At 40.3% G+C, this 26,240-nt stretch overlaps 1 protein-coding gene across 1 annotated transcript; it reads left to right on the top strand.

The window, feature by feature from the left end:
- Nucleotides 1-3,692: 3,692 nt before the first annotated feature.
- LOC139459578 (uncharacterized) lies at nt 3,693-16,049 on the top strand. Its single transcript, XM_071241132.1, has 7 exons — nt 3,693-3,750; nt 7,232-8,374; nt 10,372-11,565; nt 12,353-12,412; nt 12,766-12,822; nt 13,394-13,490; nt 15,783-16,049. The coding sequence occupies exons 1-7, from the start codon at nt 3,693-3,695 to the stop codon at nt 15,988-15,990; spliced, it is 2,817 nt and encodes a 938-aa protein (XP_071097233.1). The 3' UTR covers nt 15,991-16,049.
- Nucleotides 16,050-26,240: the final 10,191 nt, after the last annotated feature.

Raw genomic sequence — 26,240 nt, 5'->3', positions numbered from 1 at the left:
TTTCCGCATCTTTTCATGTTCAGGATTTAGCAGTGCATAAGTTTGATAAACGCTAGCATAAATATAGAATACTCAACGAGTTCCCGTGTAATACCAAGCTTATCAAACGAGTGAATAGTTCTGATAAAATTGGCAGTACATAATCACGCGCTTTTTGTTATTAAACAATGGCATATTTAACGGTCGAGTAATAAACTTATATATTGAATTAGGAAGCCCGAAAGCACCATTTTGCTAGAGTGAGTGAGTCAGTGAGTTGGATTTAACGCCGCTTTTAACAATATTCCAGTTATATCGCGGCGTGTCAGCTTAATGTGGGAGGAAAGCCCGAAGTGATGCAGGTCTAAGAGGTTAACTCTTCGGTGAAACCAACGAGCACGGGTATGGTGCTGACAAACCTAGAAACATAATCGGGGCGAACCGGGATTCGAACCCACAATCATAGGTTTCTGGTGTGCCCAAGGGACGCAACTCTTCACAGCGAATCGCGGCGCCTTAGACGACTGGGCCACCCGTGTCCCCACATTTTGCTAGAAGAGGCCCAAGTGTAAGGCTACAGCAACATAATACAACATGTTTTCCAATTGCAAAACCATCGCCAATTTATACTTATGTTTCAGTTTTCATGTATACCATTATATACTATTATATATTTGAAAAAAACGTAAAATAAAGACGATAATAGATAATGAATTCAATTCAAACCCAATGTTCTCGATAAGCATTCTATTTTACAGTCCTCATAATAGTCACGAATGGTAAAATCTATACATACTCCTCAAAATATGAAACGTGTAACACATGTGGGAAGTAACACATATTTATTGCACATCAAAAAGCTTGATGTGTGACAACATATTGCAAACGACATAAGTGAACACGTGTCCAATATGAACACATGACACAGAAAATGTCAAGGTAATGAGATCTCAATTTATCATGTGTCTACCATTAGTGGCCTGGCACCGCCTGATAACGCACTCACGAGGTTGTTGTTACGAGATGATTTCCAAATTTAAACGCAGAGGTTCAACAAGAAATCTATTCATACAGAACTAAGTTGTGAAATAAATAAATGACCACACAAGATCAACGAGTAATAATTATATTTAAAAACAGCTTTAGATATACAATCACAAAAGAGCCATAGAAGGACATTGTACATTGTTAATTCATACGAATATTTCTGTTACACATGTTGTATGCAGTCCAGCATTGTCACGCTGAAACATAATTAACGTGATGAAAACGTGCAGCTACACAATTTCATCACAATAGCGTTGTGCCGTTCAGTTGCCTGGCGCTGGGTTTGTTCTTCCGGTGTGAAAGAAATCCGCCCGTATCATTACGCCACAAAAGCATATTCTGTTGATCAGCCTTCGTCGGCCGGTACACCCCTTTGCTTTCAAACATTCTCAGTTCCTCATAAATAGATAAACCAAACGTCACTTTTCAATATCGTTACTGCAATCCTCCTGCTTCCAATCGTCGGACGAGGTTGTTCCGCTGCTCTTCAGTCAGACGTGAAATGAGGTCAAAGTGAAACGGATGCTAACAGTCAACTTTTAGTCAATTTTGTGTCTGTAACTCAATATCACTGTATCGGAACATCAACATCGCATCAGTTTGTTACTCTTGTTCTGTTGCGCGATATCGTGTAACTCAATATCACTGTATCGGAACATCAACATCGCATCAGTTTGTTACTCTTGTTCTGTTGCGCGATATCGTGTAACTCAGTATCACTGTATCGGAACATCAACATCGCATCAGTTTGTTACTCTCGTTCTGTTGCGCGATATCGTGTAACTCAATATCACTGTATCGGAACATCGCATCAGTTTGTTACTATCGTTCTGTTGCGCGATATCGTGTTGATATGTCGGAGCGATATGGCGATGACCTACCCCAGAAAACGTATCTTTTTATCACCTGTTGTAGAAAATGCAGAGAACTACAACAGGAATACCTCTGTGACACATCTTACCATCGACAACATATGTTTTATGTGCACCAACCCTGCCTTTCATAGGCTAGTGTTGATTATACACCAACATGATCTAAAGACGTCATAGTTAAACCGACGCTAAAAGTCAACATTTTGACATCGTTAGAACACGAAATAAAACATTTTTTACACAAATTCTACATTTAACCCAATATGCATGAAATGAATTTACTTTTCAATAACTCACGACTAGGAACATTGAGAAAACTGTCCAAATTCTGTAAAATCACCATGTCATTGTTTAAATCTATCAAGTAACGCTCCCTCTTTCTTAATTGAACATATATTGCTACCATAGTAAATCTGGTTAAATATACATGTATGCTCGGCAAAGATGTGTTTGTATGTATTCTATATTTATATGTATATGTATTATGTATTACATTTGTACCTCTGATTCCGCTGATAGCAGCCTGAGTGTAAATAAAGTTCAGTTCAGTTCAGATAACTCATAACCACCCCACTGCATAACCCTGCACGTGCACTGATCACGTTGTCATGTGGTGTTACTTGTCTCATATGCATGTAACTGCTGTTGCGCTTTGAACGACTCAGACATGTTTATGGTGCAGGTAGTAGTGTCACTTTGTCACAACTTTGGATCATTTTCATTGTATTATTCTCAAGGCATCTGCAGATGGCAATTCAGCCCTGGTTTGAGTTGGAGATTTGAAAGTATCGTCACAACGCAATTATGCAATATCGCTCCATTGCCATACCGTGATATCGCATTTTCGCAATATATTGTTATATCGTCGTATTGCGTGACCATATCGCATTACACCTTTTTTGCTTCATCGCCATGTCATGTTGCGTTATCGTCATGGCTTGTCGTTCTATCGTTATGACGTGTTGTCCTGTCGCCATATCGTGTCGTCTTGTCATTATGTCGTGTCGTTCATTCACAGCATCGTCTCATTCTAGCGCTTTTTCAGTGTGTGTTAACTCTGTGTCGTTTCTGTCTGTATCGCAATATCACTGTATCGTATCGGAACATCGTATCAGTTCGAGTATTGCTTTGTTGCGCGATGTCATGTTGATATGTCCCTCAGTGACTGAATGAAAGAGTATGGTTTTACGCCGCTTTTAGCAATATTCCAGCAATATCCAGCGGGGAATACAAGAAATGGGCTTTACACATTGTACCCATGTCGGGAATCGAACCCGGATCTTCGGCGTGACGAGCGAACGCTTAAACCACTAAGCTACCCGACCGCCCCGGTTTCCCTCAGAAAACATTGTATCTTATTATAACCTGTTGTAGAAAATGGGGAGAACTACAACAGGAATATCTCTGTGACACATCTTACCATCGACAAAATATGTTTCATGTGCACCAACCCTGCCTTTCAAAGGCTAGTGTTGATTATACACCAACATGATCTAGCTCGAACATTCATCAAAACATTCACCCACTCATAGTGATTCAATAGCACTTCCTCGTAGTTATCTACGCATTCGTGGATTTGTAAATATTTTTATCTAGTCTATTCTGACAACACAAACGAGACGTATGTAAAACAAGGATGTAAAATAATGTTGTATATAAGAGGCCGTGTAACTGATGTCATACTCACACCCGCTTTGGTCGCCCTGTCACATGTGGTTTTGATGGCTATCTCGGGAGACATCTGGGATCATCATCCCTTATTTTGATAGGAACCAGAAACAGCCGAAGGAGAGGATGATTTACAAGTACTTCAGTTTGGTGGTTCTTTTGACAGTGCTGCAGAGTGGCATGGGTAAGTAACTCTGTTGTGGTTTTATTTCCCAAGTATCTTCTACAAAACACTGTTGTCACCAAAGTGAATATCTGTTTGGAAATTATCTATTAAATGTTATTATTACAAGGAATAAAGACGTATGGTTTAATCGGCTTTTCAATCAAGATAGAATTTCACGCATAAGGAAATCCATAAATGTCACAGTGTCGGGGATGTCAAAAAACATATTTTGGGGATTGTTTTTCAATAGAATGGAGATAATTGTCCATGCAGAATTTCGAACACATAATTGAATCCGCATAATTTGTTGGGATCACAATTACTTAATTATTTGTGATTTATATCTGATAACATGATCCAAGTCTTGTTAGATTAGATATTGTATTACCTCGTATGAGGTCAAGACTACCATAGGTGAAATGAAACACGCAAACCTGCTGTACATCCATTTATGTTCGTGAAAACAAAACAACTTTCAAACAGCCATAAATAATTATATCGTACGCGGTACAAAAGCTGATCAGGTATTTAGCACAGACTAGATATGTTTAAGATCTATGCACTTTTGAACTTTTTTGCATGTTTCGGAATTTTATTTAGGGGACAAAAACATTAGGTGTTAAAAATCGAAAAACAAATATAACGTTAAGGAAAACATACGAGTAACGAGCATGTTCTCTGTCTAAAAACACACATCACCAGTTTCTAAAACATAAAATGAATACGTTCATGCGCTATACAAACTTTTAAATAAAAATATCACTTCAGAGCGCATGTGACACGTGTCGCCGTAAGATAAGTCTACTATCAAAAGGTCCTCAAATCATACTTTCCTGGTTCGAGTCCTACTGACACCACATGTTTTCCTACAAATATTGAAATCATTGAATTGAGTGTCAAATTGAAAACCAGCAAAGAACTCACTTAAATCTATGTTTACATTAATGGAGATAGTATAGAACCCAATGATTGTTGGTCTATCCATTCATGGAAGATAATGGATCTCCTAAACATTACATTGACGGCACAGATGTGTCACCCCATATGTGTCATCACTGATTTTCAATGATCCTTTCATATGATTTCAGTCACGAGTTTTCCTTTAACGTCCAATGGAATCTGTTTCGGCAGATTATGGAGACTGATTAATCTCTGGCATTGACGTTTTACATTATATAATGTATGGCAAATCATGGGCGAGGACATATAGTCATAAAAAGACTTGTTAATAGTTGTTGGTGTTTTTCGAAAACATTGGTAAAGTGACTTCATATATTTTGTTACTCGACTCATAATTGCTCATTATATTTGGGAATTGGACAACACTTAACTTACAACAACTCACTTTACACGCTCCCTATGGACATTTGGGTTCGGAACTGGTCCACAGTACCACATGCTAGTAAAGTTGGGACCGTGTGGTCAGTCTCGGTGACTTTGCCCCGACGGCTTGAGACGCTGACAAAGCTATCAACAATTGCTTGCCTGATCCCGATTCGATTATCTATATAGCTAATATAGCTGAAGAAATGTTGTTTATTTTTGTTTGTTTTTGTGAAACCCAATTTGGTCACGTCGACATGCACTAAACCAAGTCACCGAACCTGACCACCCGATCCATACAGTCGCCTTCATAGGTTGCAATGGACCTACATACTCTTGACCGGAATCCCAAAAGAAATTTTAAAATACTATAGATGGTAATATAATATAGTTCTCACCATGAAGTGACTGATTTCCACGGGACACCCACGTGGTAAAACATGACGCAAACCACAACAATAACTGTGTTCACAAAATATATACCTATCTATAGTGCAATATCATCATTATTCCTTTCAAAGAAGGGGCGGTCATGTAGCCTAGTTGTTAAAGCGTTCGCTCGCCACGCCGAAGACCCGGGTTCGATTCCCGACATGGGTACAATGTGTGAAGCCATTTCTGGTGTTCCCCATCCGTAATATTCCTGGAATATTGCTAAAAGCGGCGTAAAACCACACTCACTCACTTACTCCTTTCAAAAGTGTGCGTGTGCGTCTATGGTGGGACATAATGACGGTCTGGCCTAGATATTCCTCTGGGGTTTGTGTTGGGCATTCTTAATTCAAAGAACGGCTACTCGCTACCCTATTGGGTCACGACGACATGCACTTAACCAAGTCACCGAACCTGACCACCCGATCCATACAGTCGCCTCCATAGGTTGCAGTGGACTACATACTCTTAACCAGTATCCCCAAGGAAATTTTAAGATACTATTGATGATAATATAGTATAGTTGTTACCACACAATGGCTGAATTCAAGGGAAACCCACGAGGTAAAACATGGTGTGAACCACAACAATAATTGTGTTCACAAAAGATATACCTATCTACAGGGCAATATCATTATTCCTTTCAATAGTGTATGTGTGCGACTGCTGGTGTGACACAGTGTAGGCCTGACCTAGATATTCCTCTGGGGTTTGTCTGGAGCATGTTTGTTTCAAACAATGGGTACCCGGAACTGACATTACACGGATGTATGATGGTCCAGTCGTCTGAAGCTCCATATTTCGTTGTGCCCCTTAGGCGCGCCAGATGCTTATGATTGTTAATGATCCCAGAGTCACCCAAGCTATCTAAGAAATATCAAATGTCGAGGCATTATCTGTTGTCTATAAGACGATGCTTTTAAGGCCACGAATTAAAATAGTAAGATTAAAAGGGCAATGCTCAAACATATGTTTTTCGTTTTTATTATTGTCTTGTCCTATAATTGATTATGTTAAACCTTACACGTTTTTAACATTATACATCCTTAGACGGGGTCGTCTAGCTGATAATAATGAATGTAACAACTGTTAGCTATTACGTTTAGTTAACTTACTATTACATATTTGATCAAAACCGATGCAAGATTATAATTTACGCAACACTTCAATACGTCAAAGATTTATCAACAAATATTTTTCACATGAAAAAAACGTAAAGGGACCAAGATACACGCCAAAACGCAAAATTTATAAGTGATCAATTACACCAAGTCACTGACAAATTTCCTCTCGATTACTGCTGAAAATATAGAGATTAAAATTAAAGTGTTTGTGACGTCCTGGGTAACTTAATGTAATACATACAGCCCCGAAGTGTGAACGTAGTACCCCTTGGAAATTACCAGGAACATTGAGTTTGTCTGCAGTTGCGACGGATGATCTGTCTGCAGCCGGCAGATCGACGACCGTTGTAGAGAAGAGTTACGTACATGACAGGGTTATTTGAATGTCACTGACCTTGTTGAATGTTACGACACTTGGAGGTTACCCTTGGCCAGAGACGGACATTATTCACACTGTATCAATTTTGACTCTACAATAGCCAGGACACAGTAACATGTATTCGAGTTCTGCACGTGGTTCTGCGAAGGGTGTGGTTCACGGATACAGCACATCTGTCGTCCTTTGAACTCGCCGCCTACATAATATATGGATGTAATATCGTGTTGAATTGAATTTACAGGTGAAGACTACTTGGTGGCTCTGGCATATAGTAGCAAAGACTCGTACATCAGGTACACAGCTGGAGAAACCGGGGGCCTGATGGAGATACAGTATCCACACTTCGCCAAAAGAACATCCAGTGAAGTGCGTCCCTTCAGTGGTAGTTCACGCAGTGTAACCGATAAGATGAAAATCACTAGTGTTGTAGAAAATAAAGCTGTCGTTGTAAGCGGAAGTGACGAAGATGTAAATATTCTGTTAGAAGCTGATGGTTTATTCTCTCCTCTTCCTATATCTGTCCTTGGGACCAAGTACTTTGTACCTTCCAGTCTTGCACCTAACAGTAGTTATAAATCCTTGCTGCTGATAGCTACACACAACATGAGCACTGATGTTAAAATATTCTTTCAAATGGGAAAAGGAAGTGTTTACTTTGTCAACTACAAATACGGTGACGGCGATACTCTGTCCATCAAACTTGACCCATATCAAACGTTGATGATAAACACCCCACATGATCTGAATGGAACAGTAATTAACAGTGAAGACAGTGTGGCTGTCTACAGTGGTATAGACTATGCCTCTAAGTACACTGTGTATGACCAACTACTGCCTGTCAAGCACCACGGACAGGAGTATGTTGTTACTGTAGATGACACCAAGCTGGAGCTGCAGATCATCAGTGAAAACAACCACGTGCAGATCACGTTCAGTACCGGGGCCACAGTCTCCACTGGTGAGCGTCGTCTGTATAACCGCTCACTTGAACAGGGAGAGAGTCTTCACTTCACCACCACACGCCCGGTTCTGGTGACACTCAGTAGAGCAGATGGTTACAGCAGTGTCTTCACAACTGTACCACCTGTACACTCTTACGTCACACAGAGGGGTGTCTGGCTTCGAGGTGCCAATACAACACTCAAGATATTAACTGAGAGGACAGCGAATGTGTTGATTAAAAAGAAACAACTCAACGATCTTCTGACATGGATGGATGTACCGGGCAGCAGGTACAAAGTCGGCACAGTGAAGTCAACCAGACGGTCTACATCTTATACGTTCATTTCCAGCGACCTCCCCTTCACAGTTCTGTCCTTTTATAATGGATCGGTCCATAACATCGGCTACAATTTGTCTGCAGAGGAAGCAGTGCAGTATACAGGTATGTGTCACAGTTTCCGTTATGATAATGGCATTATAGTTATCAACGAACAACGTTTTGAATACATTGATAAAGGTTTATGGCCTGTGTAGTTAGGACATGTGTGTAATGTTTTCATGGTGTATCCAGTTGTCTACGGCGCCGTGTATTACTAAACTATTTTTAAAAGCGAAGTAAAGGGGCACTGATCTAAAGCAATTCCCCGGACTGGTTGTTGCCTTTGTTATTGTTTTTTCCCGTGAGTACCCGGGTGATGTAGCAGAAATCAAGACTAGTTCGCGACCTGTGCTGCGCAAGTCGTAAGCGCATTTGTCACTTTTATTGATAGTATAAGGGCGTATAGTCACAAAAATCAACAAAATGAAATATTGGTTTGGAAATAATAAGGAAATGTAGTTATCTTTGTGGGTAGCATCGGTAATGGTGACGACGTTTTGATAAATCACTTGCTTGGTAATTGTGCGATTCTCGTTTACACTATTTTGACTTGCAACACAAATGAATATTTCTCCTGAGCATTGCTTATTCTATCGTGTTTATAATTTTACAGACAAAATGTGCAAAATTTTCACTTAGGTAATTTATTAAACGCCTAAATATTCAGTTATTTTACAGACTGACTGAAAAATAAGTCCAGCTGTATTATTTTGACAAGTTGAACGAATTCCAAACATTTTTATGTTTAATATCATCACAAAGAGACTGAAAATGTTACGATGAAAAGTACATTTCTATATTGTTTGGCTTCTAGTCCTACACAATAATTTATTGTGATGTTTTAGGCCCTTGTGATCGTCTTTATCAATTTTAGTCAATCTGTTAAAGAAATGGACAGATTTTTCAGTCAAAATTACTGAAATATTTTCACATTTTATAAATTCCCTGAAAGAATCACATTTTACAAATTGACTGTAATATATTCACGCTTACAAAGGAAAAGACTTGTGAAAATAACGTCTATCGCGCATCGAAGAATTTCCCAACCAAGACGTAGGGGAACAAGAATGAATCTGTACAATGCTACAGCAAATGAAGGAAAGGAAAATGCAAATATCATAATTACAACCTACCAAATTTATGTGTATAATTTTAGGCAGCTTCCTTGTTCAAGGAATGTATCCTTGCTCGGCTGCCACGTGCATATTATATTATACACATTTCACCTCACTTCAAACCTGGATTTAGATTGAATAATTACCCAAGACACAATAAATGCCAAATGGGAACCTTTGTCAGGTAATCTGAGTGGTGCTACCACTAATTATACCTGCATATAATAATAAAGGCATTAACTGAGCATCAAGTGAATGACGACAAATACACAAGTGCAGGGTTATACCAGAAAACGTGGATCACAACAGGGGAGTAGTAATCGTATTATCGACGCAATCCCAAATCCGAAAATACTTTCGCTGCATGGATACGTTTTTATTATTAAACAATAACCATCTCATTTCCAAATGACTACATCAGATGAGCTCCGCCGTTCTTTTTGTCCGTTTGTTTAGACTGAAGGAATAAATTAATATGCGCCCTTTGTCGAAATCTTTATAGATCAATCAGTGTTCAAAAATGCGTAAAACAAATATTGTTTGCAGACGGTAGCCCAGTTTTCTATCACGCTCAGTTGCGTTGCGTATCATCCGGGCACTCATGGCGGAAAAACAATAACAAAGTCAACAACCAGTCCCGTGGAATCGCTTTAGATTAGTGCCCCTTTAAAGACTCATTTCATTACAAATGGTCGCAAGCCAAACACAATTCTGAACTTGTGACAAGTTTCTTTTTTGACCTATGCATGTAGGAAACCTGTCAAAGGATGGGATCTCTTTGACTGTTGCCTTTTGATAATCTTTAACAACTTAACGTTGTAATAATCAAATTAAATCGTTTATTCTAATATATACATCTGTGCCAGAGACGATACTGGTATTTCTTCGTCTTTAATTCACTAATCATAAGGTTATCAAATAAATAAACATTAATATGCCTTACAGGTGAAAGTTACTTGATGGCAGTAGCGGGAAACAATCCCTCCTACCAATTTCGCCCGCGGATACTCGCCACTGCTGGGGAGACAGAAGGCGGGTGGCAGGTTCAGGATCCACTCTCTGGGCGGATCTGGTCTCGACGCTTCAATCCTTACAACACAGACTACTTTTATCCTAATGCCACAACAACCAAGGTAGTGCTTGTGCATGTGAGAGATGATGCTATTCAGATCATCGGCGGAATGAGCTTTTACTCACCATTCTCTCCTCTTCCTGTGTCTGCGCTAGGCACCAAGTACATCTTTTCTTCCTGTCTTCCTACTGACAACATGTATAGAAGCACAGAGTACAAAGCAGTCTTAGTGATAGCCACACACAGCAAGAAGACGGATGTTGACATTTTCTTCAGATTGGAGGGCAACGTCACCTATGACGGCAGGACGTACAGCAACGGGGACACTCTCAGTGTCAGATTAGATAAGTATCACACTTTCTCCATAAACAGTTCTTCTGATATAACCAGAACCATCGTTAATGCCACGGAAACAATAGCTGTCTACAGTGGAACATACGATATGACCTACAATACCTTCTCTACCTACGAGCAGTTACTGCCTGTGAAACATTATGGAAGTGAGTATATTATCGCCATTCAAGAATCTTCTTACTATCGAATGTCTATGATTACCCTGCCATACCAACTTCAAGTTGTCACTGACCATAGTGACACGAGCATCATGTTTAATAACGGCTCTTTGGTCTCTGTGGGTAAAGATGGACTGTACCGTGAACAATGTGGAAGTTTTGAAACATTTTACTTCAACACCACAAAGCCAACCATGGTCACATTGTGTACTATTGGGACGTATTATCATTTTCTTCCTGATGGGTTAATTGTAGTACCACCAGTATCCCTCTACTCTAAACAAGCAACCCTAATAGCCCAAGGTACCAGGACAATATTGACAGATAAAGACAACAACAATGTTCACGTTCACGAAACCTCAAGCGCTCTCTCTACAGTTTTCAGTCCTCCAATAAAGTGGACGAAAGTTCCAGGTACAAGATACAAAGTGGGAACATTACCAAGTGGTCAACACATAACAACAATTCGTTCAAATTCTTCCTTTGCTGTCCTTGGATACGATTATGATAATATATACAACGGAGGATACAATCTTAGGACACATCTTGATGCAGGTAGGTCTTTTGATGTACATTTATACGTAAAACTTAAAAGCCTACATTCCTTCGATGCATTATTTTTTTTATGTAGGTAGGTCCTTCAGTTCTTCACTTGGAGTCTACCTTCTCCTCAAGACACATGTCCATGTACCTACAGATGTATAAGGGCAATTATTGAAGCAAGAATCAACACAATTCGCATGGCCATTTGAGAACAAAGCCTGACGTTGTAGGTCCAATGCCATGTGGTGATTTCGAATCGGAATGTTTTTCAAGTACTTAATATGCCGATGCTCATAATATTAATCACTGGCTTGTTTGATTCAGACTAGATTATGTCTAGGCTACCGTAATACACCGGGAATATTGTTGTGTGCATTGAACAATAAACACAGTATGTGCCGACTAAACTGGGGTCGGGTAGTCGATATCTGTGACTTTGCTGATTGTTATTGTATCCTGTATACGGAGATCGTTGGTCGTTCTTTCAGTCACTGGTTTGCCTATTCTAAGCATAATTATTTACAGGCTCACATATTGCTTATTGCAGCGTTAAACCTACTTATACTCACTCTCTTATTGCCGTGTGACTGCGGAATTGTGTTAAAGGAGTTTAGATGAAAATAGTAGTTGGTCCCACAAACGCAACGTTGTCAATAACATGTAACAATCACTGTGCCTATTATGCGTATAAACGAAGCCAACTCACCCCTCTGTTATATATACTGCTCGGTATACTGCCATGCTTGTGTCAGCTGTCCAGACACTTCATACATTGAATTGCTTTGCTGATTCGTTCCAGAAACCTCCACGCCAGATGGAATTGATGAAAACACGTTAAATACAAGTGATTCTTTTCAAGGTAAATGTGTAATGTTATTCCTTTTCCCGTCCGTCGTCCATCGTCTCCCATGTTTATCAACATTCTTCTTTGCCAGCTTATTGCAACGTTAAACATATCTTACTCTCTCAATACGGTGTTAGTGCGGAAGTGTGTCAAAGGAGTTAAGAAAAAAATAGTAGGTCTCCTGCGCAACAGTCATTCGGTCTACTATTTATATGTACTGAATGCTTAAGTAATGTTCAAAGTGGCCTAAAACCAAACACGCTCATTCTTCTGTATGTTTGAACCTGTGCACTGCCTGGTTTGCTTCCATTCTTGTGTCAGTTATCTAGACAATACATACGTTGAATACCTTCACTGATTTATTCCAGCGACCTCTACGCCAGATGGAATTGGAAACAAGTTAAATACAGAAGGTTCCTTACAAGGTGAATGTTTAATATGATTCTTTTTCTCGTCCGTCGTCCATCATCTGCCATGTGTATCTACATTCTACTTTGCCTTGAAACTTATATTTATCAACATATATTGATGTATTCATTACGCGGACCTGTTTCCGAGCTGATCATAAAAGTCACCACCATTATATCGTACCACTTAAACACAGATTTGCGATTGTTTTGTAAAACAAAGCCAAGGATTGATTGTAGCTGTCACAGATACGCTTGACTACCAGACTTTTATTAAGCGGAAGGGTCATAATAACAAAGTTGTAAGTGATGTCCTTTCTCTATCTTCTTCCCCCATGCTCAGCGGTATTTATACTGTTGATTTGTTATCATGTCTGAAACATGAACGACATTATTTCTGTGTCAAAAACAACAACGTTAATGTCAGTGAAGAAAACGAAAGTTGCCATGCCAACGACATCATCATTCAGTCACGTGATGAGTGCAAAACGCCATGTCTGTATATCTTGACACGTGGCCTTTTATGAAATATTACAGTCCTTTTGATTTGTGAAAACATTTAACTATTCTAAAAATATATTCATTTCAGCAGACAATCCGAACAACGCAGCACTGATCGTGGGAATAATCTGTGGGACTGTTATTGTGGCTCTCCTGGTCGCCTTTATATCATATGTATTCTACATGTAAGTGTTTATATTTATAAGTGTTTATATGTTTAAAAATTGTAGTTAACTGAGATTTGTTTCTCAAACGTGATCGTTCTTAATTCTTAAATAAGTCGATAACCACAACATTCAAATCGTCGAAACGTATTACAATCTCTTGAACAAAGGATATAGTTCCATGGATATACAACTTCTTTATTACAATGAAAGCGGCGTTTTGGTGTTGCTACTTACACCGGAACGTCGCTTTCATTGTAATAAAGAAGTTGTATATCCATAGAACTGTATCCCTTGTTCATTATGCAAACTTCGAAAAGCCACTTAAAGACGTTATCTCTTAAAGATGTTACTTAGCAATACCCTCTTAAAAAGTACGGGATACTTGGAAATAACTTAGAATTTCCAAACTTGTATGAGATATAAGTTTCGAGTAATAATTGCATGAAAATAATAACGAATTTGGAACAGTGAAGTATGAGAGTTGATGTTTTTGGATCAGTAGTGCGTACTACCGCCACGTTTGTCAAACATTCATTCAATCGACGAGGCATACCGCGTATGAGACTCCTCTTGCAGCGCCTGGCCAAGTTCTGCAAAAATGGTCGGCGGCCTATGACGTTGACGCACACGTCTTCATATCACGTCTCAGACGTGTTCAGTGGGGGTAAGGTCTTGGCTCAGTATGTTGTCCTGATTGTGCTCTCCAGTGACCCTTCCTTGCACAACATGGAGTGGAGTTCGTTCAGTCATAGTGATGCCACCCCTCACAAAAACCGATCCACCGCCAAGTCTGTCATGATGTCTCAGGTTGACATTGGCTTAACGTTCATTTCGACGTCGCCAGACACGATCACACCTATCAAGGACGTGAATCGGGACTAATCTGAAAACATGACACGTGACCAGCGACGATTACCCCATTGTTGACGTTGTCTACACCATTGACCTATGTTGGCTAGATGACGATTTGTAAGTGGCGGCACAACACGTGGCTGTTAAGCATAGATGATGAGCTGCTTGTAGGCGATTTCTAATCGTTTGACCCGTACTCCAGTTGCCTGAAGTTTGCAGCAGCTTGATTCGCCGTTTGAGCTCGATTTTGTAGAGCCTGGTTTCGGATCAGTCGATCCTGTACTCTTGTCGTTGACCTCCTGGAACGCCCTGAAATGGGGCGATTGTCACATTTTGGGTGGCGCTACTGCGTGGGTCACGTACTAACTGCAGGGTATGTCTTGGTGTCACGCTTTACATACTTGTTCTTTTACTGGTATTAACATTTATATGTCATGATCCCCTCCATTTTTTAAGAGTATAATTGTACATTCAGCAATTGGAAGACTAAGACTCCAAACCAAATCAAGTTAGTGTTGCTATACATGCAGCCAGTAGCAGCATATATGACTTCTGCAAGTAAGTAAATGAGAACTAGCGGCTGAGAGCATGAGGAATCAGCCGCATCACGCATTGTAACCATTTGAACCGAATTTATGTCGGCTGTAATGATAAACAGGGTGTCATTTGGACGTATTCTGTGCCTGAATTAACTCAAGGATGAACCGCAAATTCAAGATCACATGTATAGAAACAGCTCGCGATAAAAGCGGTTTTGTCCTGTCCCACCGGTAACATATATAGTTAATTGTGGAGTACACACAGACAGGATGAGATATGTGAGATACTATAGCAGTATCAGTCGTAGGGTATGTGCGTGATGAAACCCAATAATATTTTCGTGAACAAGGAAATGGATATAGAAACTATTTCATGCCCTTTTAAATATCATATATCTGGCAGTAACAGATTTTAAATATTTCTGGTATCACAAGCATATGATTATTTCAGTTTTCTTGATATGAGTGCCTTCGCTACCATAAGTCATGTAAATATAGAAATCCTTTCTCAGTTACAGTTCCAGCTACCTTATTTTATTAATTGTTCAACCCCCCTCATACATAAACCATAACAAACAGCCATTTAACTGAGCAAGCTTCTGCGTGATGAGTTTTATGATGGATTATTTCTCTCTCTAATACACCCTTTCCACTGCCTAACACTGTAGTCCAATCCCTTCCTCTTTCAAGTCTCTTTGTCTTTCTTGGGTCAGATAAGGTACACAGCTAATCTGTACACTGGACACCTCAGAAGTTCTGGGGTCACTACACATATATTCTTTGAAGGATACAAGCGTATCTTATTCTGTTTATCCTTGTGAATCTAAAGAAAATGATTTAATACTTTAATACTCGCTGTTTGGATGTATCTTACGTTGGATTAACTACAGTAATTTTTGTGACTGTTTCTCTTTTTAAGCCGCAAGAACACGATGCCACTTAAGAGAGTTGAAGAACAAGGCGCCGATGCTCCCTCGACTTCCAACATCTACACGGTGCCTGACAGTGTCGCTGAAGGTGCAGCAGATGAGGCTACCTACACGGAGCTGACAACTAACTGCACACCTGTCGACGTTAGCTTCGCTGACAGTTCTGCCATATATGTCAATTTCGAAGGTGGAAAATAACCCGAAACAATGCAAACATGAATTAGAACTGTTATAGAAACCGATTCCGAGACATTTAGCTGTCTTATTGTAAATACCGTAAACTACGGTTATAACGAACTCGAAGGAACCACTAACTTTAGTTTGTTATAACTGTAGTTCGTCATAAGCATATATACAGCATTACTATAGCAAATAGTCAGGACCAAAAAATCATTTCGTTCCATCCGTCAGTTCGTTATAAGCGTGTTCGTTATAGACGTACTTTACTGTAAATACATTCTCCCAAACACACTGAGTAAACATTCATGTTATAAACATTTAATGATTTGTGTACATATGTTTTATTTTCATAAGAATATATCTTAAGTCGTATTCATGTGACTTTTCAGAGTTTATTTAACAATTAGGACTTGTATCAGAAGGCACAAAGATCTTTGACTGTATTACATTTAATTTTAAAAGGTAAGTACTGTCGTATTAAGGTCATGAAATTGCATCTGCTACAGTTTGAGTAATGTACAAGGCATCAACCAGGACATGATTCACGGACATAGCTGCCCCCAACAACTGAAATTTATAAAACACAGAATGAAACATTTCAATGTGTTCTTTGTTTTCAGAAACAATCTCTGACCGTGCCATTTAACTAATATGTTTTTAGAACTGTCAGATGAGGGAGTATTTATTGAACAGGTTCCAGAACCAACTTGGTTTTATTTATATTATCATGTAAAGTAGAATCATTCACAGTACCGCTACATGTTGATTGTGGAAATGGTTTCTTCGTTTCTATTCCTCTACTCATTGGAAAAGGAAGAATGAATTTTGGAAACAACATTGTGAAGCCTCATTTTAGTTTTTAGTGTACCATTTCACTCACTGGGCTACAATTGTGAATCAGGGTATCGATTTGACAGCAGTAGAGATTTTAATACTTTTTATTTTGGGTGTAGCAACTTTGTATTATATTGGTTGTGTTGTTTTTTTAATCATTTTATTGTTGTTGTTTTGGGGGGATTTTTTCCGGGGGAGATGGAGGTACATTTTTGTACATTTTCTTGATAACATACATGTAGATGCAGTTTAAGAACACACTGTTAATTGTTTCGTCATTGTTGGAAGTAGTAAACTGGATGCTTTTCACAGACGGTTTGGTTTAAGGTTCGTTCGCAAGTGTAAGCATTCATCCAAGTTAGTTTCAAATGAATGTTTAATGTGCTGAGCATATATTCACTGCTATACAATGACTTAATATTTATATTTATTACATATTTTTTTTACGTTAATACATTTTCAGCTAGTATTTGTAAGTGAGTGAGTGAGTATGGTTTTGCGCCGCTTTTAGCAATATTCCAGCAATATCACGGTGTGGGACACCAGAAATGAGCTTCACACATTGTACCCATGTCGGGAATCGGGCTTCTGCAAATGATAATGCCCTGAAAAAGAGCGTTATCCTTATAATATTATATATTGGTATCTCTTTAATTTGCGAGAGGTTATTTCTAAATTTAAAGACCACCCCTTAAAAAACATTAAATCACCTTGATGCTTTTGAGAGATGATTTGGTTTAAGATCTGATGTCTTAATAGTTCACATGTATTTATTTTCATGAAGCTTTGTAATGTTATGTTTCGTTTGAAGATTTCTGATTGTTGTCATTGATTGTCATTCCCATTTTGATTTGCTAGAACCATACGTGTTTCTTAAATGTTTTATTTTCTTAGAATTAGCTTATTTCCATCTTTAATTAAACTTCTTTGCAAAGTTTGAAGCGACGTTCATCATTTGTAACACCTGCGGGGTACTGCAGACTCCTTAATTGTCTTGACTTGTACCATCATATATGCCTGTGTTTGGTCAGGTGAATAATTGACTTCCCTTTGCGTGTGTTTATGACAAGCGCCGCAGGTGGGTCCTGGCATCATCACCATTTGAAAATAATTCAGAAACACATGCTCATCATATAGACGGAAGCGTACAATGTATCTTTCTTTCAGAAGAGATTTCTTGTGATTAAGGCAAAGGGCTTTGTCGCCTGTATATTATTGTTATAAGATAAGGAAGATGAGGTTAGGTGTGATGTTATTACTTGAGGAAGGAAACTTAATCTGGTTGAAATCAAATTGGATCAATGCATGCAATAACAGGACCAAAACCGAACCATACACGTTACAGATAAAAGCAACACAACCATTTCCATAGTCATAATCATGTGCCAGCGAAAAGTCATATGCAAAGGCTGGTCATGATCAATTGTTCCCCCGAACTTAACAAGGGAACATTCAGGACAGGTAAAACGTAAAAGGTTATTCCACTCGGGACAGATATTGGAATACATATAAAAGCTTGTTTGATGGTGTGGCTGACGGGCTTAGTGTCACTGAGTGAGAGTGAACCAAGCAGAAGGGAGGTCAGCAGCCATGTCACTAAATGACAGTACACCCAGCAGAAGAGAGATCGGCAGCCGTGTCACTGAGTGAGAGTGAACCCAGCAGAAGGGAGGTCAGCAGCCGTGTCAGTCAGTGAGACTACACCCAGCAGAAGGGGGGTCAGCAGCCGTGTCACTGAGTGAGAGTGAACCCAGCAGAAGGGAGGTCAGCAGCCGTGTCACTGAGTGACAGTACACCCAGCAGAAGGGAGGTCAGCAGCCACGTCACTGAGTGACAGCACACCCAGCAGAAGGGAGGTCAGCAGCCGTGTCACTGAGTGACAGTACACCCAGCAGAAGGGAGGTCAGCAGCCATGTCACTGAGTGACAGAACACCCAGCAGAAGGGAGGTCAGCAGCCGTGTCACTGAGTGACAGAACACCCAGCAGAAGGGAGGTCAGCAGCCATGTCACTGAGTGACAGAACACCCAGCAGAAGGGAGGTCAGCAGCCATGTCACTGAGTGACAGAACACCCAGCAGAAGGGAGGTCAGCAGCCGTGTCACTGAGTGACAGAACACCCAGCAGAAGGGGGGGTCAGCAGCCATGTCACTGAGTGAGTGTGTACCCAGCAGAAGGGAGTGAGTGAGTGAGTGAGGTTTTACGCCGCTTTTAGCAATATTCCAGCAATATCACGGCGGGGGACACCAGAAATGGGCTTCACACATTGTACCCATGGCGGGAATCGAACCCGGGTCTTCGGCGTGACGAGCTAACGCTTTAACCACTAGGCTACCCGACCGCCCCTCCAGCAGAAGGGAGGTCAGCAGCCGTGTCACTGAGTGAGTGTGTACCCAGCAGAAGGGAGGTCAGCAGCCACGTCACTGAGTGACAGTACACCCAGCAGAAGGGAGGTCAGCAGCCATGTCACTGAGTGACAGTACACCAAGCAGAAGGGAGGTCAGCTGAGTGAGATTGCACCCAGCAAAAGGGAGGTCAGCAGCCGTGTCACTGAGTGAGATTCCATCCAGCAGAAGGGAGGTCAGCAGCCGTGTTAGTCAGTGAGAGTGCACCAAGCAGAAGGGAGGTCAGCAGCCGTGTTAGTCAGTGAGAGTGCACCAAGCAGAAGGGAGGTCAGCAGCCGTGTTAGTCAGTGAGAGTACACCCAGCAGAAGGGAGGTCAGCAGCCGTGTTAGTCAATGAGAGTACACCAAGCAGAAGGGAGGTCAGCAGCCGTGTTAGTCAGTGAGAGTCCATCCAGCAGAAGGGAGGTCAGCAGCCGTGTCATTGAGTGAGAGTACACCCAGCAGAAGGGAGGTCAACAACCATGTCATTGAGTGAGAGTACACCAAGCAGAAGGGAGGTCAGCAGCCGTGTTAGTCTGTGAGAGTACACCCAGCAGAAGGGAGGTCAGCAGCCGTGTCACTGAGTGAGAGTACACCAAGCAGAAGGGAGGTCAGCAGCCGTGTCACTGAGTGAGAGTACACCAAGCAGAAGGGAGTTCAGCAGCCGCGTTAGTCAGTGAGAGTGCACCAAGCAGAAGGGGGGTCCGCAGCCGTGTTAGTCAGTGAGAGTGCACCAAGCAGAAGGGGGGTCAGCAGCCGTGTTAGTCAGTGAGAGTGCACCAAGCAGAAGGGAGGTCAGCAGCCGTGTTAGTCAGTGAGAGTCCATCCAGCAGAAGGGAGGTCAGCAGCCATGTCACTGAGTGAAAGTGAACCAAGCAGAAGGGAGGTCAGGAGCCGTGTCACTGAGTGAAAGTGCACCAAGCAGAAGGGAGGTCAGCAGCCATGTCACTGAGTGAAAGTGCACCCAGCAGAAGGGAGGTCAGCAGCCGTGTTAGTCAGTGAGAGTGCACCAAGCAGAAGGGAGGTCAGCAGCCGTGTCACTGAGTGAAAGTCCATCCAGCAGAAGGGGAGACATCAGCCGTGTCCATGAGTGAGACTGTAATGTGTGGTCGAAGTATGAGAGTTTACGTGCGCCTCAGACACTGTTTCGAAACTTATGTTCATAGTAGTTGGAGTCAACATAAGCTCCTTGTTGTCCGATACGTTGAACGTTCACTCAGAAACCACAGGAATAATAAGGCTTAAACATCACGCGTTCCAATCAATTATTATACACGAACATTCGTACCTGTTTTAGATTACTCGGTCGTTTATGCAGAAAATGTAATATGAAATGGGAGCAATAGATATTTTCTAGTTTATTTGTTCATTTTTGTACATATCTTAACTTTGATTTTACAAGACTTTTTAATTTTTTCAAAATTCATATTTGGTTCTGTTAACTCCATCCCCTGACAGAAGGAGGGAGTTGGACTTTCGCATGTATGTTTCTTCATTTGATTATTATTAATGAAGAAAATATTTGAATATCAAAACTGACAGCTTTTGTTGTGTGTCTGTCTTTGTTCATCTTTAAACAGTGCCGTGGAACTACTTGCTGTATACCCTGATGCCGAAGACCAGGCAGGTTTACAATGAATACCATATTTTAGGGTCCTTTGGTATGACACGGCCGTGGACCTGGTCACCGACCTTCGGCTCTCCAGACAGGCGCTCTATCCACTAGACCACGGAAGTTGAAAAGGGCTGTTATTGCTTCTTAGAATTGTAGAGTTGTTCTGAGTACGAAATAACATTTTGAATTTTAATCTGACAAAATAGCACAAATGAATATTTATTTCAATCACTAAGATGCCTAGAAAGATACAATTGTTTCGTAAGTCTTGAACTGTCTGACACTATGGCAGACCACTTATGCTATGTTAAGCTAAGTTAGAAGCTCTCGTGTATAGCAAAGCATGCAGTACACTGAAGGCTAATCGTGTTCTTAGGTAACGACAGCCACGGGACATACATGCACACAACCGGAACAGAGCACCGGCTGAACATTTTTACATCGAAAAATTACAATTACGAATCTACAATTCATTTGTAAAGAAACGTTCCAGGTTTGGGTGCTCTATGGAATTCTATTCAAGCTTAATTCTGAAGCATAAAAGTTAAATGCGTGCGTTGTTATAAATAATTTGCTTATTCGTTGACGTACAGGAGTTATTTTACGATTCTTTGTCTGAAGTGACAAGATGAAACGGGAGTTTGAAGTTAGTGCATTTTTTATCACAAAAGTACAAGTAGATATATACAAGAACCTTCATCTAAACGAAATCAGGATTGTATTGTACAATCTTGGAATGTTGTCATACACAAAGTCTTGAGATTCGTTAGTGTCTATGTGTGACTTTGTAGGTGACAGATAGTCATGATCAGTCGGATCACGGCGAACCCGTCACGGCCTGGCTGACTGCATTTCTTAACTAGGCTACTGCAAATTGACAGTGGGTCGGGCTGCCAGTGTTAAGTGAGTGAGTGAGTATGGTTTTACGCCACTTCTAGCAATATTCCAGCAATATCACGTTGGGGGACACCAGAAATGGGCTTCACACATTGGCCAGTGCTAAGAGGGAACAGATCGTATCGACGGCTGTTGGATCCCCTTGTTTCACAGTTGCAGCCACGTTCACTGAATTTGAGCAGGAGCATGACATATCGCTCGGATTATCACTGATTGCCCATAACACAAATGCTGCGATCCAGGCCTTAACGAATTAGTGTTTGCCAATTATCTATCAGTTACACGCACATGCTTGGTTACCAGTTACCACGCACAGTCAGCTCATTGACACATGCATGAGAATATTCAAGGATTGTACAAGACGTCTAAAGTGTTGAAAATTGTATTTAACAGAACAAAATACACTCGATCCTAATTGACTGCAGGGGCAAGCGAACTGGTACCTATTCTGCACTGGAAACCCCACGACAAAGCTAACTGGTATCAGACCATACGTCGACACACGCAACATGTTGATAATAACTGTTATAGACGAGGAAAACCACATAAGGAACGAGGAATATTATGTTGTATAAGATATTACTATCACTGAAACAAGGAAACTTGTTGTCGTAGTCAATAATGCGTCAGTGCTATCCAGATCCAGTTTCTATACATTTCTATTTGTTTGAGAACTATATATGTTACAGGTAAAATATGTTCCCATTTATTTATAAATCTCGTCAGTTATCCGTCATCGAATACTGATCAATGAATGCATATGAGGAAATTGGAATAGATAACTACATGTATGGTGGAATGAGTGGAAATGCATAATTCGCTGACACCAATGTTCAGCAGCAAGATTACTACTGATGTATTTGGTCTAAAACCTATAATGTGAAATTATTTTATTTCATATTTCTCCTTCTTATAGTTTGAGTAACTAAGATTTTCTTGTATGTTTAATTCCAAAATTCCATCACATTTATCTGTGCCATCATACAATACGATATCGCGGTATGGCGTTATTGCGAAACGATATAGCGATTTTGTGATGACACGACTTATAATAGCAGCACTTAAGTGTGATGAACGCAAGCATAAATATAGAATACTCAACGAGTTCCCGTGTAATACCAATCTTATGAAACGTGTGAATAGTTCTGATAAATTTGACAGAACATAATCACGCGCTTTTTGTTATTAAACAGTTGCATATTCAACGGTCGAGTAATAAACTTATATATTGAATTAGCAAGCCCGAAAGCACCATTTTGCTAGTAGAGGCACAAGTGTAAGTCTACAACAAAATAATTGCATTCTAATTGCAAAATCATCGCCAGTTTATACTGATGTTTCTGTTTTGTATACCATTATATACCCTTATATATTTGTAAAAAAGTAAATAAAGACGATAATAGATAATGATAACATTAAATTCAAACCCAATGTTCTCGATAAGCATTCTTTTTTACAGTCCTCATAATAGCAATAAAATGCCATAAAACAAGACAAAAGTGAACACGTGTCCAATATGAAGACATGACACGCAAAATGTCAAGTTAATGAGAACTCAATGTCTCATGTCTCTACCATTAGCAGCCTGGCACCGCCGGCCTGTCCTCATCTGGCCTACACCTCATATCGCCTACACTACTATCAAAACAAATTCATGGATGAGTGCACATCACACTTGTACCCTTATCCCTTAAGTAAAATGAACTCTTGCAAAAAGATAACAAAGAATGTAAATGACTTTTGATACACAACTCAAATGTTTTCACAACATCAAATATCATAAATACACATGTATTATCATAGCACTGTACATTTATATCCATCATCTTCATGTTTTATTACATTAGCACTACATCATTACTAGCAAAATTACTGTAATTTAATGAAATGTCCAATTGCATCCAGAAACTGGAAACACTGAACTTCTGTCAGCAGCAAGCTGCTGCTTCAGTCTCTCGATCCTTGCATCTCGGTCTCTGTGAACACGAGCACGAGGTCTCATGGCACAAACCAGTCCAATCTGCCTTCTTGACCGTCTATCTGCTGTCTCGATCTTCTTGAGTTCTTTGACAAACTGGAAGATGTTGGGATGGGTTCTCGGCATTCTCTTCTTCAGGCGGTTTTGGAAACCTTCAAGATGGTTGTTGGAGCGTGGACCGGTGTTCTCGTGTTGATTCCAAAGGTCTCGAGGGAACGTGGCATTGAAGTCCACGTATGTGCTGGTGACGTAGTCGTTGAACCCATCTGCTGCCCATATGGTCCTTGCTCCATCACTTCAATCCAGGCATCATGGACTTCAGCTAGGGGTAGAAGCGGCAACGCTGCAGTTCTTCTGATGTGGGTCTGCACTGCTGGGTTGTCGGTGTAGTCTCATTGATATTAATGAATGAAATCATTAATGGGTTAATGGACAGTACCAATCTACACAACAGGGGTGTGGAAGTAACCATTTGTATTTAGTGAAGGCCAATATGAGGTGTAGGCGATATAAGGTGTAGGCCAGATGAGGGCAAGCCGCACCGCCTGTCCACGGAGTACGAAGTACACGTTGGAGATTGATAGCTCACCCACCCTGTATTGTTGTTACGAGGTTAAACAAGAAATCTATTCACACAGAACTAAATTGTGAAATAAATAATGACCACACAAGATCAACGAGTAATTAATTATATTTAAAAACAATTTTAGATATACAATCACAAAAGAGAAGGATCTGTACATTGTTATTTCATACGAATATTGCTGTTGCACATGTTGTATGCAGTCCAGCATTGTCACGCTGAAACATAATTAACGCGATGAAAACGTGCGGCTACACAATTTCATCACAATAGCGTTGTCCTGTTCAGTGGCCTGGCACTGGGTTTGTTCTTCCGGTGTGAAAGAAATCCGCCCGTATCATTACGCTGCAAAAGCATATTCTGTAGATCTGTCGGCCGGTACACCCATTGCTTTCCAACATTCTCAGTACCTCATAAATCGATTAACCAAACGTCACTTTTCAATATCCTTTCTACAATTGACTGCAATCCTCCTGCTTCCAATCGTCGGACGAGGTTGTTCCGCTGTGCTTCAGTCAGACGTGAAATGACGTCATAGTTAAACGGATGCTAACAGTCAACTTTTAGTCAATATTGTGTCTGTAACTCAATATCACTGTATCGGAACATCGCATCAGTTTGTTACTATCGCTCGTGTTGATATGTCGGGGCGATATGGCGATGGTCTCCCTCAGAAAACATTGTATCTTTTTATAACCTGTTGTAGAAAGCGCAGAGAACTACAACAGGAATACCTCTGTGACACATCTTACCATCGACAACATATGTTTTATGTGCACCAACCCTGCCTTTCATAGGTTAGTGTTGATTATACACCAACATGATCTAATGACGTCATAGTTAAACCGACGCTTACAGTCAACATTTTGACATCGTTAGAACACGAAATAAAACATTTTTTACACAAATTCTACATTAAACCCAATATGCATAAAATGAATTTACTTTTCAATAACTCACGACTAGGAACATTGAGAAAACTGTCCAAATTCTGTAAAATCATCATGTCATTGTTTAAATCTATCATGTAACTCTCCCTCTTTCTGAATTGAACATATATTGCTACCATAATACATCTGGTTAAATATACATGTATGCTCGGCAAAGATGTTTTTGTGTCTATTCTATATTCATATGTATATGTATTATGTTGTTGAAATACTTTTGTACCTCTGATTCCGCTGATAGCGGCCTGAGTGTAAATAAAGTTCAGTTCAGTTCAGATAACCCATAACCACCCCACTGCATAACCCTGCATGTGCACTGATCACGTTGTCATGTGGTGTTACTTGTCTCATATGCATGTAACTGCTGTTGCGCTTTGAACGACTCAGACATGTTTATGGTGCAGGTAGTAGTGTCACTTTGTCACAACTGTGAATCATTTTCATTGTATTATTCTCAAGGCATCTGCAGATTGCCATACCGTGATATCGCATTTTCGCAATATATTGTTATATCGTCGTATTGTGTGACCATATCGCATTACACCTTTTGCGACACGTTATCGTCATGGCTTGTCGTTCTATCGTTATGACGAGTTGTACTGTCGCCATATCGTGTCGTCTTGTCATTATGTCGTGTCGTTCATTCACCGCATCGTCTCATTCTAGCGCTTTTTCATTGTGTGTTTACTCTGTGTCGTTTGTGTCTGTATCGCAATGTCACTGTATCGTATCGGAACAACGTATCAGTTCGACTATCGCTTTGTTGCTCTATGTCGTGTTTATATGTCGGGGCGATATGGCGATGGTCTCCCTCAGAAAACATTGTATTTTTTTATAACCTGTATAAAATGCAGAGAACTACAACAGGAATACCCCTGTGACACATCGTACCATTGACAACATATGTTTTATGTGCACCAAACCTGCCTTTCAAAGTCTGGGGTTGATTATACACCAACATGATCTAACTCGAACATGGCTGACTGCGTCATCAAAACATTCACTCACTCACAGCGATTCAATAGCACTTCC

The sequence above is a fragment of the Haliotis cracherodii genome, unplaced genomic scaffold, assembly GCF_022045235.1.
Source record: "Haliotis cracherodii isolate W230 unplaced genomic scaffold, xgHalCrac1.p SCAF_13, whole genome shotgun sequence".
NCBI classification, from domain to species: domain Eukaryota; kingdom Metazoa; phylum Mollusca; class Gastropoda; order Lepetellida; family Haliotidae; genus Haliotis; species Haliotis cracherodii.
Note: the sequence above shows the minus strand (reverse complement) of the source record. Positions and strands in the feature narration are given on the sequence as shown.

Bases quoted from the DNA above. Each gene is read 5' to 3' on its own strand.
- LOC139459578 (XM_071241132.1), top strand. From the start codon at position 3,693: ATGATTTACAAGTACTTCAGTTTGGTGGTTCTTTTGACAGTGCTGCAG. The intron at 3,751-7,231 runs GTAAGTAACTCT...TTGAATTTACAG, and splicing joins AGTGCTGCAGAGTGGCATGG to GTGAAGACTACTTGGTGGCT. The intron at 13,491-15,782 runs GTAAGTGTTTAT...TCTCTTTTTAAG, and splicing joins ATATCATATGTATTCTACAT to CCGCAAGAACACGATGCCAC.